At 47.1% G+C, this 26,423-nt stretch overlaps 2 protein-coding genes across 2 annotated transcripts; both read left to right on the forward strand.

The window, feature by feature from the left end:
* On the forward strand, positions 1–18,890 carry DNTTIP1 (deoxynucleotidyltransferase terminal interacting protein 1). Its single transcript, XM_012467298.2, has 13 exons — positions 1–156; positions 739–809; positions 1,972–2,068; positions 4,625–4,723; positions 9,639–9,707; positions 9,969–10,025; positions 10,592–10,650; positions 12,202–12,247; positions 14,219–14,277; positions 14,380–14,440; positions 17,275–17,346; positions 18,352–18,407; positions 18,521–18,890. The coding sequence occupies exons 1-13, from the start codon at positions 52–54 to the stop codon at positions 18,657–18,659; spliced, it is 990 nt and encodes a 329-aa protein (XP_012322721.2). The 5' UTR covers positions 1–51; the 3' UTR covers positions 18,660–18,890.
* A 1,582-nt stretch (positions 18,891–20,472) lies between these two features.
* Positions 20,473–24,596, forward strand: UBE2C (ubiquitin conjugating enzyme E2 C). Its single transcript, XM_012467300.2, has 6 exons — positions 20,473–20,588; positions 21,061–21,088; positions 21,887–21,973; positions 22,730–22,934; positions 23,046–23,105; positions 24,340–24,596. Exons 1-6 carry the CDS (start codon positions 20,488–20,490, stop codon positions 24,396–24,398), a joined length of 540 nt encoding a protein of 179 aa, XP_012322723.1. The 5' UTR covers positions 20,473–20,487; the 3' UTR covers positions 24,399–24,596.
* Positions 24,597–26,423: the final 1,827 nt, after the last annotated feature.

The following is a 26,423-nucleotide window of genomic DNA, read 5'->3' on the forward strand; positions in this document are numbered from 1 at the left end:
ACCTTCCGGCCGGTGGTACAGTTGAGCGAAGTAGTAGGGGCCGGGGGCGCCATGGGAGCCACTGGCGACGCCGAGCAGCCGCGGGGACCCAGCGGGACCGAGCGAGGCGGCTTGGAGCTGGGGGATGCGGGCGGAGCGGGGCAGCTGGTTCTCACGGTGAGGGCGCCCCGGGGGAGGCCTGGGCTTGGGCCGGGCAGGGCCTCAGGGCTCCTGGGACCCTGGTCCGCGGGCGAGAGAACTCGGCGGCTGGAGCTGCAGAGGGGGTTGGCGTTTTCGCAGCCCGACGACCTGGATTCAAATTCTGGTGCCGCCCTCCTAGCTAGGTGACGTGGGCCAGTTCTGTCAACCCCTTGAGCCCCGGGATCCTCTTCTATAAAATGGAGATGATTAGTACCTGTCTCATAAAGTTGTGGGATGGGAAGATAAAGGCGGATACGGCGCCCAGCACATCACCTGGCACAGAGTTGACGCACGGTATACACTGCTTCCCTTCCTCCTGCCGTGCCAGAAAGGCGGGATAGGGACTTTTAAGGCAGGAAACTTCCTTTGTTCCTCTTTTCTGGCGCGCAAGGGGGAGGCCTTCCAACTATCATCCTCCCCCGCTACCCCAAGATGGGAGAGATGGTGTCGAATCTGAGAAGCAGGGATGTCTAGGTTTAACTTCATACCCACCCTCCACTTCCACCCCATCCCAGTGTCACCAACCGCAGTGACATTTGTTCCCTTGGCCCCCCACAGAGCCCTTGGAACATAATGATAAAGCACCGGCAGGTGCAGCGGAGGGGCCGCCGCTCACAAATGACGACAAGGTAAGGCTGGCCCTGCATGGGACTTATATCCCAGCCACTGGCTTACATGGCAGCTTTGGGATCCCCAGTGCACAAGGCTATGGAAATCTACAGCCAGTAAAAAGAACACAAGACCTTCTGTAACTCTGTGTGTGATCTTGAGCTAGTCAATTCACTTCCTTCTCTGAACTCAGGTACAAAATGGGGAAGGGCGCAAGACATGGGTTGTGGAGTAAACAATACCTAAGATCCCTCATATTCACTGGCTCTGTGGTTGAGGACTCTAAAGAGATCAGATAGCATGGAGTTTAAGAGCACAGGCTCTGGAGTCAGACAACTGTGTTCTTGTGCAGACTCTGATGAGCCCCTATTTTCTTAACTGTAAGAGTGATTAATAGTATCTGTCTCAGAAAAGGGAGAGAGCACAAGATGGACCTTTGGGATGCTGGTAGTGGTGAAATGGATGTTCACTATAATTACTCATTAAAGTGTATAGACTTTTCTGTATTATATTTCATAAAAACACTTTGATGGCCAGGCTCAGTGGCTCACACCTGTAATCCTAGCACTTCGGGAGGCCGAGGCGGATGAATCACCTGAGGTCAGGAGTTCAAGACCAGCTTGACCAACATGGTGAAAAACCCCGTCTCTACTAAAAATACAAAAATTAGCCGAGCATGGTGGCACACACCTGGAATCCCAGATGCTCAGGAGGCTGAGGCAGGAGAATTGCTTGAACCCAGGAGGCAAACGTTGCAGTGAGCCAAAACCACACTGCACTCCAGCCTGGGCGACAGGGTGAAACTCCATATCAAAAAAAAAAAAAAACACTTTGAAAATAATACCCACGGCTGGGCACAGTAGCTCACGCCTGTAATCCCAGCACTTTGGGAGGCCAAAGTGGGTGGATGGTGACCAACTGACCACCTGACCAACATGGTGAAACTCCATCTCTTAAAAAAAAAAAAAGAAAGAAAGAAAATAATACCCACTTCATAGAGTTATTATGAGAATGAAATAAAGTCATGCCTCTGTGATTTGCACAAAATCAGAGCATGTAGCTAGTTTTCAATAAAAGCTGTCTAGTATTGTCAAAGGATTCTATGTCCAAAATTGACTGGGCAGACTGGGAAAGAATATGTTTGGGACATGCCCCCTCACCCTGTCTCCCTCCTAAATGCAGTTTCACAGATCCTGCCATCTCCATGGATCTGCTTCGTGCTGTCTTGCAGCCTAGCATCAATGAGGAGATCCAGGCTGTCTTCAACAAGTACATGAAGGTGAGAGGGACACAGGATAAAAGAATAACAAAGGAGGCCGGGCACAGTGGCTCATGCCTGTATCCTAGCACCTAGGGAGGCTAAGGTGGGCAGATCACCTGAGGTTAGGAGCTCAGCTTGACCAACGTGGAGAAACCCTGTCTCTACTAAAAATACAAAATTAGCTGGGTGTGGTGGCACATAGCTGTAATCCCAGCTACTCGGGAGGCTGAGGCAGGAGAATTGCTTGAACCTGGGAGGCAGAAATTGCAGTGAGCTGAGATTGTGCCATTGCACTCCAGCCTGAGCAACAAGAACAAAACTCCATCTCAAAAGAAGAAAAAAAAAGTATTTATTGAGTGACTACCATACTACCAGGCACTATTCTAGGCACTGGGGATGTAGCAGTGAATAAACAGATACTCTCTGTAAACAGTGACAACAAGGTAAGGATGACCCTGCATGGGACCTATATCCCAGCCACTGGCTTGCATAGCAGCTTTGGGATCCTCAGTGCACAAGGCTATGGAGATCTACAGACAGTAGGAAGAATACAGGACTGGGAAAGAGGAGACTCTGAGCTTCAAGTGATCATCCCACCTCAGCCTCCCAAGTAGCTGGGATTATAAGTGTGCATCACCACACCTGGCTAATTTTTTTGTATTTTTAGTAGAGACAGGGTTTCACCATGTTGGCCAGGCTGGTCTCAAACTCCTGACCTAAAGTGATCCTCCCTCCTCGGCCTCCCAAAGAGCTGGGATTACAGGCGTGAGCCACTGCACCTGGCCTACTTGACATACTTTGGTCGTGTCTCTAAGTCAGTACATAATAGTTCCCCCCAATTCCTTTGTAATAGTGGCAAAGGAGTCTATTTGATGGACTAGCTTCCATAAGCTACCCCCTAGAATATTCAGAATGTTTTGTTTTTCTCTATGACAAACAATACTACAATGAACACTCCGTGAATGTACATCTTTGTTTACTTGTGAGGGTATTGCTGTGGGATAAATTCCCAGAGATGGAATTGGTGGGTATATGCAAAAACCTATCTTTCTGTCAAGAAAATTGCTCTCTAGAAAAGTTATACCAGCCTGGTGCAGTGGCTCATGCCTGTAATCCCAGCACTTGGGGAGGCCGAGGCAGGCGGATCATGCAGTCAGGAGATCAAGACCAGCCTGGCCAACATGGTAAAACCCCATCTCTACTAAAAATACAAAAATGAGCTGGGTATGGTGGCCCATGCCTGTAATCCCAGCTCCTCAGGAGGCTGAGGCATGAGAATCACTTGAACTCAGGAGGCAGAGGTTGCAGTGAGGCGAGATTGCACCGTGATTGATTTCATTCTCGAATCCTGAGATAGCTTATACTTACCATATGTCCATTACACTGCCCACCTCACAGGCTGGTTGTAAAGTACCTAAACTGTTTTAACTGGCTTTCAGTTAGTTGATATTGAACACCAGTATTGATCTCCAATTTTTAGGTTTTCTTTTTAAATTAAACTCATCTGATCATTTACTTTGGCCTGAAGTTTTAAGACCTTCCTCTTAAAACTCTTGAAGTTTCTAATCCAGTCCATTAGCACTCTTCTCCTTGGTTTGATGTTAACAACAGAGGCATTTAACCTTGCTAAATATGAAATGGCAGTACATTCCCATAATTGTCTCTCACAACAGAAGTACTGGGTTTAGGTTCCAGAATTTTCCTATACCCCAGAGAGAACTGACACTTCTTCTAGGCATTACTTGGCTAGACATTTTTTAGAGATGACTGTAAGAGTACGTTCTCAGGTGCCTCGCAGCTGTGTTTGGGACCTCATCACCTTCTCATGTATTCAGGCTCAAACTCTCCTGCTTACCCAGCAGAGAAACTTTTTTTCCTTCCCTTTTCACAGCCAACTGGGGTTGCAGACCTCCTGCTGCCCTTGTCAGGTCTCACTCCTCTCCATCCCATAAATGTTAATTTCAGACTGGGCAGTCAGAATTCAGTTAGGACTTTCTGCTATCTTAATATCTTCTGGCCTACCCTGGCCTATTCACTTCAGACACAGGCATTCTTTTTTTCTTCTACAGAAGTAATATATGTAAATTATAAAAAGCAAGAGGATATAGATAATCCAAGAGAAGAAAACAGTCACCTACAATATCCCCTCTGTTACTTCAGTATATAGCTCTAGGATTCTTTTGTCTCTGTGTTTGCTTGTGCTGTATTACATTAAAAGGCTCATATTTACCAAACTATTCTACAACCTCCTTTCTTCACTTTGAGGTATATCATGAATACCTTTACATGTCAAAACTATATTCTCTTACATCATCTTTATTGTGATTTTTAATATTTGCATAGCATTTCATGGTGTGGATATGCCATCATTTATTTAAGCTAATTTAGACATTTAGGTTATTCTTTGAAGAGCCTAAAATGTGAATCTAAATCTGACCAATTCCAAAGCCTGGCTCATAATCACTTTTTCCTTCTGTATGAGGCTAGGATAAAAGCTTGTCTTATATTCCGTTTCCTTTAGGTCGATGTGCATTAACAGGGCTTCTGACCTTGTCCTCTGTTGTACTGCCCTAGTTCTTCCAGAAAGCAGCACTCAACGTGCGAGACAATGTTGGGGAAGAGGTGGATGCCGAGCAGCTGATCCAGGAGGCCTGTCGGAGCTGCCTGGAGCAGGTGAGACCAAGGGGGTCAAGAGATGCAGGCACAAGGTTTAGCTCTCAAGCCTCTGACAAGAAATGTGATCTTAGGCCAGGCGTGGTGGCTTACACCTGTAATCCCAGCACTTTGGAAGGTCAAGGTTGGCAGATCACTCAAAGCCAGGAGTTCGAGACCAGCTTGGGCAACATGGGGAAACCCCATCTCTACAAAAAATATGAAAATTAGCTGGGCGTGATGGTGCACACCTGTAATCCTAGCTACTTGGGATGCTGAGGCACTTGAATCCCTTGAACCTGGGCGGCAGAGGTTGCAGTGAGCCGACATGCCACCACTATACTCCAGCCTGGGTGACAGTGCAAGACTGTGTCTTAAAAAATAAAAATAAAAAAAAGAAGGCTTGCCTGCGATGGCTCACACCTGTAATCCCAACACTTTTGGAGGCCAAGGTGGGTGGATCACCTGAGGTTGGGAGTTCAAGACCAGCCTGACCAACATGGAGAAACCCTGTCTCTACTAAAAATACAAAATTAGCCAGGTGTGGTGGCACATATCTATAATCCCAGCTACTCCTGAAGCAGGAGAATTGCTTGAACCCAGGAGGTGGAGGTTGCGGTGAGCTGAGATCACACCATTGCACTCCAGCCTGGGCAACAAGAATGAAACTTCAAAAAAAAAGAAATGTGATCTCATCGTCAGTGGTATTTTTGGGGAACGCCCAACAAGCCACATATCTAGATAGGCTTGAGGCTGTTGCTGACAAACAAGGGAAGGGAAGTAGCTACTATATGTCAGGTACCAGGATAAATGCATTATTTTTTTATGTCTCAGAAGAAACCGTGTACAGAAGATACCTTTTAATTCCTATTTTATAGATGAAGAAATTGTGGCTTAGCAAACTCATAGAAGATAAGAGTAGAATGGCAGTAGCTGGAGGGGAGAATAGGAGGATAATCAGAGGGTACAAACTTTTAGCTATAAGACGAACAATGACCACATGTCTCTCTTGTTGTTTGAAATTTGCTGAGACCATAGATCTTAAGTGTCCACACACACAAAATGGTAGCAGTGGATGTGTTAATTGATTTCACTGTGGTAATCATTTCACTGTGTATATCAGTTCATCACATTGTACACCTTGAATATATACCATTTCTGTTTATCAATTATACCTCAATAAAGCTAGAAAAACTTTTAAAACGCAAGCAAAAAAAAAAAGAAATGGCTTAAGACACACAGTAATTAGAATAGCTAAGATCTGTCTCATCTCTGCGAGTACTTGGTGGATCGAGTCATTACTGTTTGGTATCATGGGGACGAGCACCGTGCTGCCTCCCTGCCTCTCTGGTGTGGTCTGGAGGTATGACATCAGGTCTATAAATTACTGCTCCCAAGAGAGTAGAGAAGCTGTTTACATGTGTCAGCTGCTGTTATTAATAGAAATTGTTAGCATCACCCTTTTATAGGGAGACATCAGGAAAGGTCGCCAGTAGTCGCTGGCTCACTTTCTCTCCTCCCGTTCATTCTGTTCACTTTGTTTTCACTTCAGTACCCACTACTTCACTGCAACCCCTCTTGTCAGGGTCACTAGTAACCTCCCATGTTGTCAAACCCTGTGGTCCCTTACTGTCCGTAACTTAGCTTCACAGTGACATTTGTCACAGTGGATCATTTCGTGTTTCTTGGAACACTCCTCTGTTTGCTCCAACTTCATTGCCTACTCTTCTCCATCACCCCCTCCCAACCTCTGACTGTTGGTGCCTTCCCAAGTTCAATCCTCAAACCCTTTCTCTTACATGGTTCACTGTTTTCATAGGTGTTTTCATCTAGTCCTGTGGTTTTGAAGCCAATTCAGCTGCTCATAATTGACACATTTATATCTCAGTCCAGAGCTATATTCACTGTTACCAGTTCCAGCCATCTCACAGCAGCCAGACTGATCTCTGTAAAGATGAATTAGATCATGTCACTCTACCGTTTTTTTTTTTTAATGGAGTTTCGCTCTGTAGCCCAGGCTGGAGTGCAATGGCATGATCTTGGCTCACTGCAACCTCTGCCTCCCAGGTTCAAGCGATTCTCTTGCCTCAGCCTCCCAAGGAGCTGAGATTATAGGCATGTGCCACTATGCCCAGCTAATTTTGTATTTTCAGGAGAGACGGGGTTTCTCCATGTTGGTCAGGCTGGTCTCAAACTCCTGACCTCCAGTGATCCACCCGCCTCAGCCTTCCAAAGTGCTGGGATTACAGGGGTGAGCCATCGTGCCCGACCGTCACTCCCCTTTTTAAAACTCTTCAGTGACTTTCCTGTTGCAGGCAGAATAAAGTCCTAATGCCTTACTGTGACCCACAGAGCCCTACCTGGATCAGCTTCTGCCTGTTTTTTTAACTTCATCTCACCTCCCTTTTATTGACTATACTATAGCTGTTCTGAACTCCTTTCTGGTCCTCTAAACAAGCTCAGGCCATTTCGCTTGCTGTTCTTAGTACCTGGAGTAATCTACCCTTAACTCTATATAGCTGGCTCCTTCTTCATATCTTAAATATCAGAGAGGTCTTCTCCCTGCACTCCTACCTCTGCTTAAATCTTGTTCACCACTGTATTCCCAGCCTTGGAATGTGGCTTTTAGTATGTGTACTGAGTTTGCTGAATTATTGACTAAATGAATGAACAAATGATAAATGAACAAACTTCCTGTTCTAATAGAACTTACAGCCTAGTTAACAGACAGGTATGAATTAGATTACCACACAAATGTATGCACAGTTACATATTGAGACTTGTTCACTCTGAAAAGGGACAAAGTTTGGAGAAGAGCATGAATGCAATTATGGATTAGCAGCTTTGGGCCATCCAAGCATAGACGTGGCGCAGACTATTTGGTATATAAGTCTAGAGCTCAGACGATAACCTTTTGTCTACAGCTGAAGACTTTAAAAATTATGGAGTCATGGTTTATAGATATTAATTGAAGCTGTGAGAATTTCTAGATGAGAGCCAATAGAATATGTAATGAGAGACGATAGGGGAAAAGAACCAGACTGAGAAGGAAAACCCAGCGAAGAAGGCTAAGACTGGTCAGAGAAGTAGGAGGAACACAAGGAAGTGTGTAGAAAAGAGTGCTTCCAGAAGGGGGAGCCCTCAGCGCAGTCAAATGCCACTGGCAGAGGTCAGATGAACCCAATTCTCCACCTGGCTGCAAGGCCCCTGCTCATGCACCATCTCCCCTCTGCCCATTCCATCTTGTTCTTCCTCAAATGAGCGAGGGGTTCCCACCTTCGGGCTTCTGCACTCCTCCCTGCTGCTGAAACGCTTCTGCCCGGCTTTTTTTTACAGCCTCCTTCACACCTCAACTCAGAGGCCACCTTCTGAGCAAGCCTTCCCTGGCTACTCCCTCAAAGTAGCCCTCCCACTCCGGTGTTTCTCTGTCACATCTGTCTGGGTTTTCTTTTTTTTCTCACAGCATCTATCATGATCCACAATTACCATGTTTGTTTCTGTGCTTATTATCCAGGTCACCTACAGAATATAAGCTCCACAAAAGCTTGTCCTAGTTAACTGCTGTGTCCACAGCACTTAGGTCCTAGGTACTCAATATTTATTAAAAGAAAGACAGCAGGCTAGGCGCAGAGGCTCACGTCTGTAATCCCAACACTTTGGGAGTCCAAGGTGAGTAGATCAGAAGGTCAGAAGTTTGAAACCAGCCTGGCCAACATGGTAAAACCCCACCTCTACTAAAAATACCAAAAAAAAAAAAAAAAAAAAAATAGCCGGGCATGGTGGCATGCCTATAATCCCAAGCTACTCAGGAGGCTGAGATAGGAGAATTGCTTGAACCTGGGAGGCAGAGGTTGGTTGCAGTGAGCCACCACTGCACTCCAGCCTGGGCAACAGAGCAAGACTTTGTCTTGGAAAAAAAAAACAAAACAGCAGATTATTGAGGAATATGTGTGTATTTAGTTTGAAAAAGCATATAGTATGTATTTATGTGGGACAAGCAAGGAAGAATTTACATTGAAACATTAACAGTTGTTTATTTTGCTTTTTTACATTTTTAAATTTTTTCAGCTATGGTCATTCCTTAAATTTTTTTTTTAAAATAGATTTCTATTTCTATGCATTTAAATGTACACATACATGGCCAGGTGCAGTGACTCATGCCTGTAATCACAGCACTTTGGGAGGCCAAGGCAGGTGGATCACCTGAGGTCGAAAGTTCGAGCTCAGCCTGGCCAACGTGGTAAAACCTCGTCTCTACTAAAAATACAAAAATTAACTGAGCGTGGTGGTGGGCACCTGTAATCCCAGCTACTTGGGGCACTGAGGCAGGAGAAGTGCTTGAACCCAGGAAGTAGGGGTTGCAGTGAGCCGAGATCACACCATTACACTCCAGCCTGGGCGACAAGAGCAAAACTCCATCTCAAAAAAAAAAAAAAATATATATATATATATATATATATATACATTTTTAAAAAACATACACACACACATACACACACACATATATTTATGTCTTTGTATTAACCACAGAAGAGTTTTAACCCAGTCTGGAGTTATGTCTATAAAAATTGAAGCAGGGAGCCAGGCATTGTGGCTCATGCCTGTAATCCAAGCACTTTGGAAGTGGGCAGATCACTTGATGTCAGGAGTTTGAGACCAGCCTGGCCAACATGGTGAAATCCCGTCTTTTCTAAAAATACAAAAATTAGCTGGGTGTGGTGACACATGCCTGTAGTCCCAGCTACTTTGGAGGCTGAGGCATGAGAATCACTTGAACCCAGGAGATGGAGGTTGCAGTGAGCCAAGGTAGTGCTGCTGCACTCCAACCCGGGCAACAGAGTGAGACTTTGTCTCCAAATAAAAAAAGAGGGAAGTAGATAGGGTATGCTTACCCACGAAAACAGTAACTGGTAACACTTGCTCTTTTTCCCTTCAGGCTAAACTACTGTTTTCAGATGGAGAAAAAGTAGTACCCAAATTGACCCATGAGCTTCCAGGAATAAAGGTCAGAGTCACTGTGTTCTGGAGTATTGGAGGGGGAGGTCCTTCAGGCTGGGAAGCAAGTGAAATATGTGGGTCCAGGGAGGTCTCAGGTACCTTCCATTTGTAGGACCAGGTCCAAACGGCATCATGCTAGGTGGGCTTCTGGGCCTGGGTCAGAGCAGGGCTGGAGGGCTGTAGTCCAGGACTCTGTCTTCTGCAACTCCAGCAGACCTGCAGCTCCCAGGCATTGGCCTTCTGCTAACTCCCTTCCATTTTGTTTTAGCGTGGCCGGCAGGCAGAAGAAGAATGTGCCCATCGAGGAAGCCCCCTTCCTAAAAAGGTAAACCATTTCCTTGTTTCATTTTCTGGCTGAAAAAGGCTCTTCAGGCCAGGCGTGGTGTGGCTCATGCCTATAATCCCAACACTTTGGGAGGCCAAACTGGGGAGGATCACTTGAGCCCAGGAGTTTTGAGACCCGTCCCGGTAACATAGTGAGACCCTGTCTCTACAACAAAATAAATTAGCCAGGCATGCTGGCACATGCCTGTTGTCCTAGCTACATAAGAGGCTGCAGTGGGAGGATCACTGAGCCCAGGAGTTCAAGGCTGCCGTGAGATATGATCATCCCGCTGCGCTCCAGGCTGAGTGACAGAGGAAGACCCTGTCTCTCAAAAAGGGCTCTTCACCGATAAAAGAAAAAAATGGCTCTTCACTCCACAAAGTACTGGACTTCCTCAAAGCCTTTTTGAGCCTTCCTGGGCATGAGAGGCAGTTTTTCTCCCTGACCCTGTCAAATATCATTTGATCTCTTTGGAAAACCATCTCTACCAAGTGACCCCGGACCTGCCCACAGGGTATGGGGAGTAACCCCAGGGGCAGGCCTCTGACAGCTGTTCTTTGTGGCAGAGGAAAGGACGGCCTCCTGGACACATCCTGTCAAGCGACCGGGCAGCCGCCGGCATGGCGTGAGTAGGGACCAACAGTGTGGTGAGACCCTAAGGGAGCAGATGGAGAGAGGGGTCCTGAAGGAAAAGAGGCCAGGGTTCTGTGCCTGGCAAAATCAGATCCATCCGCTTAAGTCATCGTGGAGGGGGGTTACCCTGGTTTGAGGGGTGAGGACGGAGGGTAGCGAGGAGGAAATTGTTTTATCCCCTGAACAGCCTGGCCCAGTTTGATTAAACACCAGAGGTTTGTCATTGTTAGCATATATTGAATGCTTATGACTGATCTAAATGCCTTACGTACTTTACCTTTTAATCTTTATAACCACCCTCTAAAGAAGATATCATTAATTTTTCAGATAAAGAACAGACTCAGAGGCCGGGCATGGTGGCTTATGCCTGTAATCCCAGCACTTTGGGAGGCCAAGGCGGGTGGATCACGAGGTCAGGTGTTCAAGACCATCCTGGCCAAGATGGTGAAACCCCGTCTCTACTAAAAATACAAAAATCAGCTGGGTGTGGTAGCAGGTGCCTGTAATCCCAGCTACTTAGGAGGCTGAGGCAGAGAATTGCTTGAACCAGGGAGGCAGAGGTTGCAGTGAGCCAAGATTGTGCCCTTGCACTCCAGCCTAGGCGAGAGTGAGACTCCATCTCAAAAAAAAAAGAACAGACTCAGAGAATTACTTGCCTGGTGTCATATAGTTATTACCTCCAAAATGGTCATTTTCAAATATATATATATATATATTTTTAGACCTGTTTTAGGTTCACAGCAAAATTGAAAGGAAGGTACAGACATATCCCATATACTCCCTGCCCCTACACATGCACAGCCTCCCCCATTACCAACACCAGGCACCTGAGTGGTACATTTGATGAAGCTGCTTTGACTCATCTTGATCCTCAGGGTGCATAGTTTCCATGAGGGTTCACTCTTGGTGTTGTACATGAACGTAGACAACTGCATAGTGGCATGCGTCCACCATTCCAATATCACACAGAGCGCTTTCAGGGCCCTGAAAATCCTCCATGCTCTACATGTTCATCCCTCCTTCCCCCTCAACCCACCCTCCAGCCCCACTTTCTAAAAACTTTTGAAGCAGCAGAATCTTTTTCAAACAAAACTTTTCATGGAAGCCGAATATTTAAATCAAATCAAGCCACACTGGTCCGGTTCAGGGCCTTGGGGTTCGTTTGAAACCACTGGCTTAGTAGATGGGATAGTATTCACTGTCATACCTTAGACGTGTCTCCTACATGAAGCAGTTTTATTTCTCACAAACACAAGATAGGTAGGGCAGTTGCTGCTTTTGTCTCTTTTGACAGATGAGAAAACTGCCACTCATAGGTTCTTGGAGTTGCTCACGCCACTGTATAAGAGCAGAGCTAGTGCTAGAATAGCTTCCAGTCCAGTGCTTTTTTTCCCTTTGCTCCTCCTCTAATGTGTCACCACGAAGGAGGATGCCCAGGGCTAAAGTGAGAGTGTGTGAGGAACTCCTACCATCACCAGCAAGCCTGCATTCAGTCCTAGGTCTCACCTTGGAGAATTCACCTTTATTCTTTCCTTCCAAGCAGATGGAAACCAAAATCCTGTGAACCAATTCGCCGGGAAGGTCCTAAGGTATGATTATGTGAGCATGGCGGTGACCACTATCCCAGGAGATAGTCCCACTATCTCTGGGACCCACCACGAGGGAAAGGGGCAGAGGGCGAAGGATGCATGCACACCATTCCAGAGCCATCTTCCCCTCTCCACCTCCAGCCACACTGGCTCAGAGAGGATCCTATGTAGGAACTGGTATTAGAGCCAGAACAAAGAGAGGCCTTGAATCTTTGCTGAAGCCTTCTCCTTGTAAGAGCTAGTGGTTACTAACACTTATTCAATGCTTATTATGCAACAGTCAGTGCCCTAAATCTTTTGTGTAGACTATCTAATTTAATCGATTCTGTGAACCATTCTATAAATGAGGAGTCTCCTTTTCTGCCAACTTCCCTGTGGTCAGAAATTATTTTATTCAGTTGTGTTATACACTTACTGCACTTGAGACTTGCCCAGAGTCACATGGCTCGTAAGTGATTGAGCCAAGTCTCAAACCCAAGACCCATTGACACCAGATTCTGTGCTTCTAACCATTAGCCTCTGTTGCCTCCAGAGCAGTTGTTTGCAAACTGTTGTAGCAGTGAGATCCTTTCTTAAATAAAATCATCTATGGAACTCCAATAATGTTGATACAGCAGCCCTGTCCTCACTGAGGCTGTGTCCAGTAGCTGCTGTCCACCTCTTGTCTTCTGGCCCTCTCTGCTTTCACACACTGGTAATCATGCCTTTCTTCTAAAACTCTATTCGCTTAGAATAATGATCCTGCATTCCCTGAATCTTTGTGTCTGTCTCTAAACATCCCTTCTTTCTCATGCGTTCTTCCTCAGCAGTGACTTATGTAAATGGATGTTCCCCAGACTTCTCTCCTTGGCCCACTGCTCCATCTAAAGTAACTCTCTGGATAATCTAAATCATGCACTCATGGTTTCAGGAACCAGTATGTTCTAAAACTCACATACCTCTTTGTCCATCCCATGCCTCTCTTTCTACTTTAAAACTTGTATATCCTACTATCTGCTTGACCACTCTGCTGGAGGTTCCATAAGCATTTCAGACTCAGCATATCCAAACATGAAATCAGAATCTTTCCTGACAGCCCTTATCTTAATCATCTTTGCCTCCTCCTTTTCTCACCTCCCAACATCCACTCGAGTCCTGGACAATTCTTCCTTTTAAACATACTGCAGTTCCTATTTCCTTCTCTTCATCCTTACTTCTGTCCTAGCTCAGGCCATTAGCAGCTTTCCAACTGCTTTATCACAGCGGCCTCTCAACTGCTCTCCCTGCCTATTGTCTTGCCCCTTCAAATCCCTAGAAGACTAAGCTATCTTTAAAGTAAATCTGACTCTCACTCCCTATTTAGAGGCCTTCAGTAATTCCCCAATGTCTACAGAAGAAATAAAATGCAGTCCCCTCAACATAATCTCACAGGACCTCCAGCTCCTCTGGGTTTCCCTCTCCAGCCCCATCAATTGCTACTCCCTAATTTGTACTCTGTTAGCAACACAGAGTTACTAGTAGTTTCTCCAGCATGCCAAGCTGACTCTCTCTCATGCCAAGCTGTCTTTGTGCATGCTGCCGCCTGTCTGGAATTGCCTTTTCCTCACCTCCTTTACCCCAACTTGTGCTCACCCTTTCAGAATTAACTTGGGAAATGCCTCTCTAAGGAAGCCTTCCTGGCTGCACCCTCCCTTTGGCAGCCCTCAGACTCTGCACTCACCTGTGTCATTGCCTCATCGCATCATGGTATAATTATCTGTACATATGTCTGTGGTGCCCTAGAAAATGGAGACTGTCTCTTATTCATCTCTTTATCCCCAGTATCTAGCATAGACAGGGCCTAGCATATTGTGAGTACTCAGGGTCTGGAGTAAACTGTTGATTGAATAATAGATAAGGATAAGCGTGAGAAAAGGGCAGGGGGAGGAGTGTTTCTGTCCTGCCCACTAGTTTAAACTTCACCCTCACCAGCTTCTCTATTTTTTTCCATAGTGGGACCCAGCTCGCCTGAATGAATCTACCACCTTTGTGTTGGGATCTCGAGCCAACAAGTAAGTTTAAGAGCTTTGGCACTGGTAGAGGAAACAGCTCAGGAGTTCACTAGTAGGAACTGCACTTTCTAGAATCTTTACCACTTGGCTTTTACTTTTCAGGGCCCTGGGGATGGGAGGCACCAGAGGGAGAATCTACATCAAGCACCCTCACCTCTTTAAGGTAGGTGAGGGCTGGGAGGAAAGCAGGCCATGGATTGGGAGTAGTTTGGGAACTCCACATGGCACAGAGAAGCTTAGAACAAACACTGATCTGGGAGTCAGGACATCTGGGTTCTAGTTGCACCTCTGCCATTCACTTTTACCTTTCATGATTTACTCAGCACCTCTGTGCCTCAGTAATAACAGCTACTTTCCCTGCATGTTTATTGGATCCTAAACACAGTTTTAAATACCACACTTACATTATCTTAAAAAATAAGTATTGCCATCCTTATTTCACAAATTCAAAACAATCAGAGGTTGAGAAAGGCTGAGTGACTTGCCCACAGTTATTCAGCTAGAAGTGGTGAGTCAGGATTCAAACCCAGGTCTGTCTTCACCAAAGCCCAAGCTCTTAACCACTACTATATTTGGCTGTCTGTAAAACAGAGTTTCGAGTAAGGCAGGGTCCTTTGCCTTTTCAAAGAGGGGACTCCTGAGAGCAGCTATGTTTTTTGATCCCCACTGTTTGAGGGAATAATAAAGGAAGTCATAAACTCACTCACCCTCTTAGATGATTTTGTATTTTATCGGTTCACAACAGCATCGAAGTAGATTAGGAAAATAGCAGTACATGTGTGTTCCACACATGGTTTTTTGCACGTCTACATAAAGCTTGGCACCCCTTGCCAGAACTCCACAGCCCCTGTGGGATCCCAGAATCACAGCTTTCTCTGCCACATTCTGTGCAAGTTTTCAAGTTCTTTGAAAGGCATACCTGCTCAGTCTTCTCCAGTCTGATATCCTCGCATCCCAACACTTAACAGTTTGCCCAGTGGCTCCTTCTTTGTTTGCCTCTCTTGATGTCGTCACTCTTGCTATTCCCTTTACCTGGGTGGCTTCCTCTCCCACCCTTATCTGCCTGACTATTCTTTAAGATCTACCTCCTCCAAGAGCTTTCTTTGTATCATCCCCAAAATCAATACGCTCTTGGACCTACTTTGAATTCCCATTTCAGCATGGTTAAAAATATGGCTTCGGGCCTCATTCCATTACTGGCTGCGTGAGCTTGAACAAATGGCTCCACATTGCTTTTTCCTTTTTTTAACTAGCTCAAGTCTGGGAATTGATCCACATTTCTAAGTCTGTTTTTGTCCTTTATAAGATGCAAACAGTGATAGACCGAGGTTAATTGAGTGTAGTAAAGCACTTAGCATAATGCTTGGCACATAGTAAGGGCTCAATAAATGTTAATTATTATTAGCATAATTTCCCAACTCTAAAATCCACCATTTGTAATAAACTCCCAACTCACACTCTCATTACCAGTGGTTATTACCTCTCATTTTAATCTTTCCAGTCCAATAACTGGAGAGAAAATTTTTTTTGTTGTTTCACTTTACAATTCTCTCTCTTTTTTTTTTTTAATGGGACAGAGTCTCCCTCTGTTGCCCAGGCTGGAGTGCTGTGATGTGATCTCAGTTGATTGCAGCCTCCGTCTCCCAGGTTCAAGCAATTCTTCTGCCTCAGCCTCCCAAGTAGCTGGGATTACAGGGTTGTGCCACCACACCCACCTAATTTTTTTTTTTTTTAAAGACAGGGTTTCACCATGTTGGTCGGGCTGGTCTTGAACTCCTGACCTCAGGTGATCCGCCCGCCTTGGCCTCCAAAGTGCTTGGATTACAGGCGTGAGCCACCACGCCCAGCCTATAATTTTTATATTTTTAGTAGAGATGGGTTTTCACCATATTGGCCAGGCTGATCTCGAACTTCTGACTTCAAATGATCAACATCCTTGGCCTCCCAAAGTGCTGGGATTACAGACATGAGCCACTGCTCCTGGCCCAACTTTACAATTCTCTATTTGTGATCATAAGTATCTTTTCAGTCATTTAGAATATATGTGTATTTCTTCTGTAAGCTGCCTGTTATATCTTTGGCCCATTTTTCTGTCCTTCAGAAGATGTTATTCAAATATTTTTCATTTTTAAACTTTTTGATTATAGAAATAATATATAAACCCATTCTTGTAAAAAGATTCAGACAATACACAGGAGGTAATAGAGACCAAAACACAGTTTCTCAGCCAGGTGCAAAGAAACCCAGCCTAGAAGGCAGAATTTAAGCCTTATTTGGGCCAAGCATGGTGGCTCATGCCTGTAATCCCAACACTTTGGGAGGCTGAGACAGGTGGATCACTTGAGGCCAGGAGTTCAAAACCAGCCTGGCCAACGTGGCGAAACCCCGTCTCTACTAAAAATACAAAAATCAGCCAGGTGTGGTAGCACACACCTGTAATCCCAGCCACTCAGGAGGCTAAGGCAGAAGAACAGCTTGAACCCAGGAAGTGGAGATTGCAGTGAGCCACGATAGTGCCACTGCACTCGAGCCTGGACAACAGAGTGAGACTGTGTCTTAATAAATAAACAAACAAACCTTATTTGTAACTCCAAAACTGGGTTCTTAACCATGATGCTATTCTGCGTCTGACAATACCTGAGGTGTCCTAATTTTTGTTTTATTATCGTCACCATAATAATCACAGACATGATAAGCCACCTCAGATCACTTTTTAAAAGACGAAGCTCTAAAATAATAGTTATCAGTCCCACCAGTTGCTAGGGTGCTTTGTTTTGACAGAGGGACTGGGGATTGGCTCTGGGAATTGGGTCCCCTGGTCTGCCCTCTGGGCTTGGCTCGGCTTGCTCTGAAGAGATTAATGAGCCCTCTACATCCACCACGCTAGGAGACAAGGACTTTTGGTAAGGACTGCTCAAAGGGCAAGAGTATGCTCTAGGACCAAATGAGAAAACCCCTTACCTGAGGCTAATGCTCCTACAACTTCATCCCTTACAGTATGCAGCTGACCCCCAGGACAAGCACTGGCTGGCTGAGCAACATCACATGCGGGCAACAGGGGGCAAGATGGTAAGCATTATTCACATGTGCCATTGCCAGGGACCCACCCCACCTGGGAACCAGGATTCTGGCTGTGGGTGACAGCTTACCTCCAAATCCGACTCCCAAAGCCTGACCAATGTGAGAAGAGAGACTTATAAGGCCCATTGCTTCATGCTGAAGAGCACATTGTAATCCTCAGGTTCCCTTCCCTGTTCCTAGGTCTCCCTCCGCCCCCTCACCCTCTCACCATGTTCTCCATGTTGGTCACGCTGGTCTAGAACTCCCGACTTCAGGTGATCCTCCCACCTCAGCCTCCCAAAGTGCTGGGATTGCAGGCATGAGCCACCGCACCCAGCCCCACAGAAGGCTTTCTAATGTAACAAACATCTCTTCTTATATGTTAACGTTCACAAAAGGGACCTCACCCACTGTAGATCGAGGCATTGTGACAAAGCATTTCTACAGGCCCCAGTACAATACAGGCCAGTTATTAGACAGCAGGGCAGTTATCATGTTTTCCATTTTGCTATGAAGTTCTAAACCAAGTTATCTTTGTCCTCAGAGGGAACATATGGTTTCCTCTTCCTGATTTCCTGTTTCCATGTATATTTTGCTGACATTCTTTGCCATTTTGTCATAACCAACCTTGGGTCCTTTTACACACTTGATCTTAACCAAACGGTGGAGGAGCAATGGTGGGTCCCTTTTTTTCCCTTTATTTTTTTTATTTTTATTTTTTTAATTTTTTTACCACACCATTCAAGAGAGAAATGGGTCCTTTTTTAAAAGAGGAGGCTATAAATAAGTCACCATTCCCTACTCTCCCACCCATAAAGCATCTACTTTAGTAAAAGATTGTCTCAAGGAGCCATTCCCATCTCTCCCCACTTACTCTTCCTTACTAAATTGCAAACCACATCCCCCTCTTCCACCTAGTAGCAGGCCTTACATTAAGCAGATGTTTAATGAAGTGTTACTGAGTTGGAGTGAAATGAATCAGGCAGTGACCACTCTCCCTTGCTTCTGCCCCAGGCCTACCTCCTCATTGAGGAGGACATCCGGGACCTTGCTGCCAGTGATGACTACAGGTAAAACCAGTGGGCCTCTTGCCCCTTCTCCCCCTGCCTCAAAGTAGCCCCTAGGATGAGGCAGGACCTACATCCTCACTTCCCCCAACTTCCTTCTTCATTGTCTGTTCCAGAGGATGCCTGGACCTGAAGCTAGAAGAATTGAAATCCTTTGTCCTACCCTCCTGGATGGTGGAGAAGATGAGAAAATATATGGAGACACTACGGACAGAGAATGAGCATCGTGCTGTTGAAGCACCACCACAGACTTAAGCCGGGTCCCCTGGCCACACTTGGCAACCCTTCTTCAAAGCCCTCTTCCTCACATGGCTAAGGCCACCACTGGGACTGCTCCTAGATAGATCTCAGTGGCATTAATTTGTACCTGAGCAAGTTTGTAGTGACTCACTGCACAGCACCCCTAGACTGGCATGTGGTTCTTTATTTGTAAAGTTATTGGGATAAGGAGCAATTAAACAGTTTGTAATAAACACAGATGGTGAATCTGCTGTGCCCTCTGTCTTGCGGGAACTGACAGAACATCAAGGGCCCTAGAAGTGGGTGTAGGAAAAAGACAAGATAACCTCACCCATAACAGTATAGACCCAGGCTTGATGAAACCAAGCGGGGAGTACAGGTACCTTGCCCCTCTTTCCTGTCCCGGTTTGTAGTTTCTTTACCCAGCTAATGTAAGGACATGGCAGAATGTGATGGCTAATCCTGTGGGGTTTGACGACAGACCATATGAACAATAGAGTTGGGTTTTATTGCTCCCATTTTACGGGTTAAGATACTAAAGGATCTGCCCCAAGGTCACACAATACCCGTTGGAGAGGTAAGATATACAGGATATGAACCTGTGTTATTGAGGTTTTTGTTCGTTTGTTTGTTTGTTTGGAGACAGGGTCTTGCTCTGTCGCCCAGGCTAGAGTGAAGCCTCTGCCTCAAGTGATTCTCCCGCCTCAGCCTTGCCAGTAGCTAGGACTAGAGGCTTCTGCCACCTCACCAGCCTATTCTTTTTTTTTTTTTTTTTTTTTGAGACGTAGTTTCGCTCTTGTTACCCAGGCTGGAGTGCAATGGCACAATCCCGGCTCACCGCAACCTCCACCTCCTGGGTTCAGGCAATTCTCCTGCCTCAGCCTCCTGAGTAGCTGGGATTACAGGCACGCGACCCCATGCCCAGCTAATTTTTTGTATTTTTAGTAGAGACGGGGTTTCACCATGTTGACCAGGATGGTCTCGATCTCTTGACCTCGTGATCCACCCGCCTCGGCCTCCCAAAGTGCTGGGATTACAGGCGTGAGCCATCACACCCGGCCCTTTTTTTTCCTCTTAAGTAGAGACAGGTCTACCCATGTTGCCCAGGCTCGTCTCAAACTCCTGGGTTCAAGTGATCCTCCTGCCTGGGCCTTCCAAAGTGTTGGGATTACAGGCATGAGCCACTGTGTCCCAGCCTGAACCAATGTTGTCTTTTTTTTTTTTCTGTCAACTGCGGAGATGTATGAACCTACGTTTTCTAATAGGGAGCTTGCTGTTCTGGCCATCAGCCTCTAGTTTTTCCCCTCGCTGGGATTTTCAGATACTCAGGACCCAGCAAAGGTGCCCAGGCGATTATACAGTGGGGAGGAGCAGAGGTTTCTGGTTTGGGGGAAGGGTACCAGTGCGGCAGGATTGGAGGCACTCCCTTCCCGAGGTAGATGGGATCAAGGCTGGGCGTGCTGGATGTTCCCAAGCTGAGTAAGGCTTGTAGCCTTAAGGAGAGTTCATCCCACGTGGACGTTTTCTTGGCCCTTTAATGGTCAGCGTTTTCCAAAGGTCACCAATCCGCTACGGATTCGTTAGTTAATGGCAGCCTCGTCTACCAATCGGCTGTCAGAAGCGGCATCCTGCCGCCCAATACTGGTGCGCCAGTGGGTAGGTCTAGTAGTGACGCAGCGACAGAGCGCCCCAGCGCGTCCCATTGGCTGGATCAAACCCAAGCGAGCCACTGATTGGTCGATGCCCACAGAGGGTTACAATTCAAACGCGGGCGGGTGGGCCTGCAGCCCTGCAGTTGCAGTCGTGTTCTCCGAGTTCTTGTCTCTCTGCCAGCGCCGCCCGGATGGCCTCCCAAAACCGCGACCCAGCCGCCACTAGCGTCGCTGCCGCCCGTAAAGGAGCCGAGCCGAGCGGGGGCGCCGCTCGGGGCCCCGTGGGCAAAAGGTGAGTGATGCGGGGTACCACTCGCCGGGCCTGCCATGCCCTAGGCATTAGGACCCAGAGCAAAGATTTCTAGGACCCCCCCAACCTCCTTCTGGAGCAAGAGATAGGCGGGTGCAGGAGAACACGCCAGGAACTCGGGGCCTGGCATTCCCCTGGGCATGGGTGCCGAGGGCGGAGACTTCCAGGACTCCCACCTCCTTGCGCGGGTGAGTTTGGGAGATGGGGGACACACCAGGAGTTCAGATCGCTCTTTGAGGTTCTCCCTAAGGAGGATGGGAGGGTAGGTGCGCTGCCAGGTTCCTTCCCTGAGTGGGCTTAAATGAAGGCAGCGCAAACACGCTCGTGACTTGGCGGGGACAGGGGAAGGGAGAAGTTGACGGCTCCGCCTGAGAGATTCAGGTGGGAGGAGATGTACCATCTAGAGCCCTGGCCCATCCAGACTCTCAGGTAACCCGCAATGCTCTTTTTGCAGGCTACAGCAGGAGCTGATGACCCTAATGGTGAGTGACTAAGTGCCCGGAACCCCAGCCGACTGATCCACCCTTCCACCCAATTATCAGTAGCCTCCTTTCCTACATCAGCTTTTTTGCTAGACATAGGAATAAAAAGATGAATGTAATTTGCTCCCTTCTGGGAAGAAGTTCATGCACCCCACCTTCACCGTTTCTTCCTCCCAATTCCATCCCCCTACATGAAGTTATCTCTAAAGCACTTAACTGAAGTCATACAAGATCCTCCCTGTCCAATGTGTGCCTACTTCCCAGCCCCAACCAAGTTTACCCACACCCAACTTCCCACCCTTCTTGGTATTTCTAGCCTGTGAATGTGGTTGCTTTACTTTGGATAAGAGTGTGATGAGATTAAGGGGAGACCAGGTGCGGTGGCTCAAGCCTGTCATCCCAACACTTTGGGAGGCCAAGGTGGGCGGATCACTTGAGGTCAGGAGTTTTAGACCAGCCTGGCCAACATTGCAAAATCCCGTCTCTACTAAAAATATAAAAATTAGCCATGTATGATGATGCATACCTGTAATTCCAGCTACTTGGGAGGTTTCGGCACTAGAATAGCTTGAACCTGGGAGGCGGAGGTTGCAGTGAGCCAAGATCGTGCCACTGTACTCCATTCTGGACGAAAGAGCAAGTGTGTGTGTGTGTGTGTGTGTGTGTATTTTGGTAGAGATGGGGTAACCCCATTTATATCATATATATATATGAGATTAAGGAGAAAGGTCTCACCCACTGACTTTTGCTATGCCCCAAAGTGTACTCCACACTCCAGCAAATGTGTTTCCTCCCCAGATGTCTGGCGATAAAGGGATTTCTGCCTTCCCTGAATCAGACAACCTTTTCAAATGGGTAGGGACCATCCATGGAGCAGCTGGAACAGTAAGTGTAGGGCTGGGTTGGGTGAGTGTGGCTTTGCGGAGTCTGGGGAAAGGTGGGAGGTGAGATCCAAGTGGGAGCTCTGCTTAAAGCCTTTGGCGGGGCAAGACACAACCCCTGTGACGTTCACATTCTCTGAGTCATGTGGTCTTGTTCTTTTCCCCTGTGCAATAAGAGGGTGGGTTTAAAGCAGGGCTGTTTATAGGTGGCCAGACAGTAAGGAAATGGACGAAGTGAGGACTTTAGCCAGTAGGAGGGCACAGATCTCCAGAAGGCAGCTTCCCATTGCTGCAGATCAGGTTTAAGATGAGTCAGAAGTCCAAATCTGTGCCAAATATCCAATTTTTACATATTAGCAACTAATATTCTAATTGAACTAAAGCACAGGATGCCAATTTACATCTCTTAGACTGAAGAATCACTGATGTCTCCACCAGATAAGAGGAAAGATCAGGCCAGGCACAGTGGCTCACGCCTGTAATCCCAGCACGTTGGGAGACTGAGGCAGGCAGACTGCATGAGCCCAGCAGTTTGAGACCGGCCTGGGCAACATGGTGAAACCCTGTCTCTAAAATTAAAATTTAAATTTAAAAAATTATTTTAAAGGTAGGGGAGCATCAGAACCAGCTCAACAGTTTGTCTACTGTCCACTCCCAGAGAAACTCAAGGCTCCAGCAAGCCCCTTATGTGAGGCTTGGGTTGGGATATAAGGCTACTGCTGGAGCTTACTCTGCGTCTGTCTGTTTCTCCAAATGCCAGGTATATGAAGACCTGAGGTATAAGCTCTCGCTAGAGTTCCCCAGTGGCTACCCTTACAATGCACCCACAGTGAAGTTCCTCACACCCTGCTACCACCCCAATGTGGACACCCAGGGTAACATATGCCTGGACATCCTGAAGGACAAGTGGTCTGCCCTGTATGACGTCAGGACCATTCTGCTCTCCATCCAGAGCCTGCTAGGAGGTGACTTTAGAGACCACCCTCTTCCCCTCCCATGCAACCTGGGAGTCTGTCAGGACTCCCCAGGGTCAGCATGTTCTACCTCCTTGACCTTCTCTTTCTCCCCACCCATAGAACCCAACATCGATAGTCCCTTGAACACGCATGCTGCCGAGCTCTGGAAAAACCCCACAGGTGAGTCCTCTGTCCTCAAGCACAGGATGATCCCTCCCCCAACTGTCAAAGGCTCCCTCGAACAAACGGAGCCCAGTGACTTGGTTGGGGGAGGGCGGTGTGTTGGTGGCAGCCCACTTGTGCTTCTGCCCCAGTGTTCCTATTTGCTATAAAACAGCAATTATTTTATAGCAAAATAAAACATTTCATCTCTAAATAATTTGGGGAAATTATTGGGGAGGCCAAGGCAGGAGGATAGCTTGAGGCCAGGAGTTTGAGGTCACAGCGGACTATGATCACAACACTACTCTCCAGCCTAGACAACAGAGTGAGACCCTGTCTCAAAAGGAGGAAGGTGGGATTAACCCCTTCCGTATTAATGCAGGTTAAGAGGTTGCTTAGTAGATTGCCTGGCCTGTTCCCTCCAGTCTCACTGGAAGCAAGCCCTTCCAGAGAGCAGCCTGGGTGGGCAGCAGACGGAGAATGCCAGGCTGGGAAACCCACCCCTCCTCAGCCTCCTCCCACCTTTGCATCCCTGGTCAAGCTGCCCTCTTGCTCACCTTAATTAAGTCATTCTGGGCCAGCCAGGCACAGTGGCTCATGCCTATAATGCCAGCACTTGGGGAGGCCAAGGCAGGTGGATCACATGTGGTCAGGAGTTTGAGACCCGCTGGCCAACACGGTGAAACCTCCTCTCTACTAAATACAAAAAAGTTAACCGAGTGTGGTGTTGGGCACCTGTAGTCCCAGCTACTCAGGAGGCTGAGGCAGGAGAATCACTTGAATCTAGGAAGCAGAGGTTGCAGGGAGTGGACATCATGCTAGTACACTCCAGTTTGGTCGACAGAGTGAGACTCTGTCTCAGTAATAATAGTAATTAACAATAGGCCAGGTGCGATGGCTCATGCCTGTAATCCCAGCACTTTGGGAGGCTGAGGCCAGTGGACTGCCTGAGCTCAGGAGTTTGAGACCAGCCTGGGAAACACGGTAAAATCCCGTCTCTACTAAAAAATACAAAAAATCAGCCAGGCGTGGTGGTATGCACCTGTAATCCTAGCTACTTAGGAGGCTGAGACAGGAGAATTGCTTGAACCTGGGAGGTGGAGGTTGCAGTGAGCCGAGATCACATCACTGTACTCCAGCCTGGGCAACAGAGCAAGACTCAGTCTCAAAAAAAAGAAAAAAAAAATTAAAAATAGTAAAAATAACTCATCCTGTCTCCATCACTCACTGAGACCTGCCTGTTCTCTTCCAGCTTTTAAGAAGTACTTGCAAGAAACCTACTCAAAGCAGGTCACCAGCCAGGAGCCCTGACCCAGGCTGCCCCGCCTGTCCTTGTGTCATCTTTTTCATTTTTCCTTAGATGGTCTGTCCTTTTTGTGATTTCTGTGTAGGACTCTGTATCTTGAGCTGTGGTATTATTTTTGTTTTGTTTTGTCTTTTAAATTAAGCCTTGGTTGAGCCCTTGTGATGTAAATTAAATAAATGCATTTTGGTCATTTTTTTAGACAAGTCGTGCCTTGCAGTTACACTAGGGTTGGAGGTACTCAGGGTAAGCAGTTGGGACTTAAGGATGTGGGGCCGAGCAGTGGGGTGACAAGGATTCATTCCCTTGTACCTTAGTTATTTTATGACTCCGCATCTGTTTCTTCAGCTATAAAATGAGTGTCAAAATAATGCCTCTGTCTATGCCATTGGTGATGTGTACTGGCAATGCTAGTGAATGTTGGAGCTCCCCCAGCTGTGTTGCAAATGAGGCTGAGCCAGGCCTTAGGCTGAAACCCACTCCTGTAGCTGTAGAGGGAACAAGCGTGTGTGTTGAGGAGGATCAGCCACCCATGTTCTGCCCTGAAGAAGAATCCTCAGGTCACCCTAAGCAGGTCCAGGGCCTGGGGAGACAGCCAGGAAAAAAGGCCCTTCACTTTGTAGGACTCTGAAGGCTGACCTCTGGTCTCCAGGAATTAGCCCAGGTCCCCTGTGGAGCTCCACCTCCAAGGGGGCACATTCGCCTCCTGCTGCATATCCACCAGCAAGCCCCCAACCCCTTGGGCTGCCTCTTTCCCCTGGCCTGACGAAGTCTCCAGCCTTTGAACCCATAGGAGGAAACACCCCTGCTGACCAGCTGGGTTCCTGCACGGGTAGGCAGGGGAAAGAGTAGGCTGACATGATAGGGCCCCCCGCCCCCTCCCCCAAAGCCCTTCAGGAGGATCTCCAAGGTAGAGGTCATTACCCAGATGTGCTCCAATCTTACACCCAACTCCTTCAGGTCTGTTAGCTGGTTGCTTGTGCAGGCCTGAGGAGTGGGTATTGGGATGGGAAGTTGGGTTCCTTCATGTCTACAGTTGTGCTCTTAGCTCTCTCCTCTTAGGCCTTTTAATCTAACGTGCATACAAAAAACACTTGGGATCTTGTAAAATTAAAATCTTTTCAGTAGGTCTGAAATGGAGCCTAAGGTTCGGTCAGTTTATTTTAGTTTCTAAATAGTAGTTTCCAAGTGATGTCATTGCTGCAGTCTGATTAAGAATAAAACTTAGAGCAATGGGCTGGGCGCGGTGGCTTGCACCTGTAATCCCAGCACTTTGGGAGGCCGAGGCAGGCAGATTACCTGAGGTTGAGGGTTCAAGACCAGCCTGACCAACGTGGAGAAACCCTGTCTCTACTAAAAATACAAAAATAAACCAGGCATGGTAGTACATGCCTGTAATCCCAGCTACTCGGGAGGCTGAGGCAAGAGTATCACTTGAACCCAGGAGGTGGAGGTTGCGATGAGCCAAGATTGCACCATCGCATTCTAGCCTGGGCAACAAGAATGAAACTCTGTCTCAAAAAAACAAAAAAAAGTTAGAGCAATGTTCTTAGAATTGGTCCTTCCAGCAGCATCAGCATCACCTGGAACTTGTTAGGCAAATTCTTGACCCCAAACTGCCCTCCCGGTTTTGAGGCTCTCCCAAGTTTGAAAATCGCCAGGTTAGCGGATACTGGAGAAAAGCAGAGCTCAGAACCTGGCACTAAATTGGTTAATAAATGCTGGCCAGGGCCAGGTATGGTGGCTCGCTGCCTGTAATCCTAGCACTTTGGGAGATGGAGGCAGGAGGATTGCTTGAGTTTAGGAGTTCAAGCCCAGCCTGGGCAACACAGTAAGACCCCTTCTCAAATAATAAATTTTAAAAGAAAAATAAATAAATGCTGGCCAGGCATGGTGGTTCACATCACCAGTCCCAACATCTTGGGAGGCCAAGCGGGGAGGATCACTTGGGGCCAGGAATTCAAGGTTACAGTAAGCTATGATTGTAGCACTGCACTCCAGCCTAGGCAGCAGAGTAAGACCTTATCTCTAAA

This window comes from Aotus nancymaae, unplaced genomic scaffold, assembly GCF_030222135.1.
Source record: "Aotus nancymaae isolate 86718 unplaced genomic scaffold, 86718_ANA_hifiasm-v0.15.2.pri h1tg000029l, whole genome shotgun sequence".
NCBI classification, from domain to species: domain Eukaryota; kingdom Metazoa; phylum Chordata; class Mammalia; order Primates; family Aotidae; genus Aotus; species Aotus nancymaae.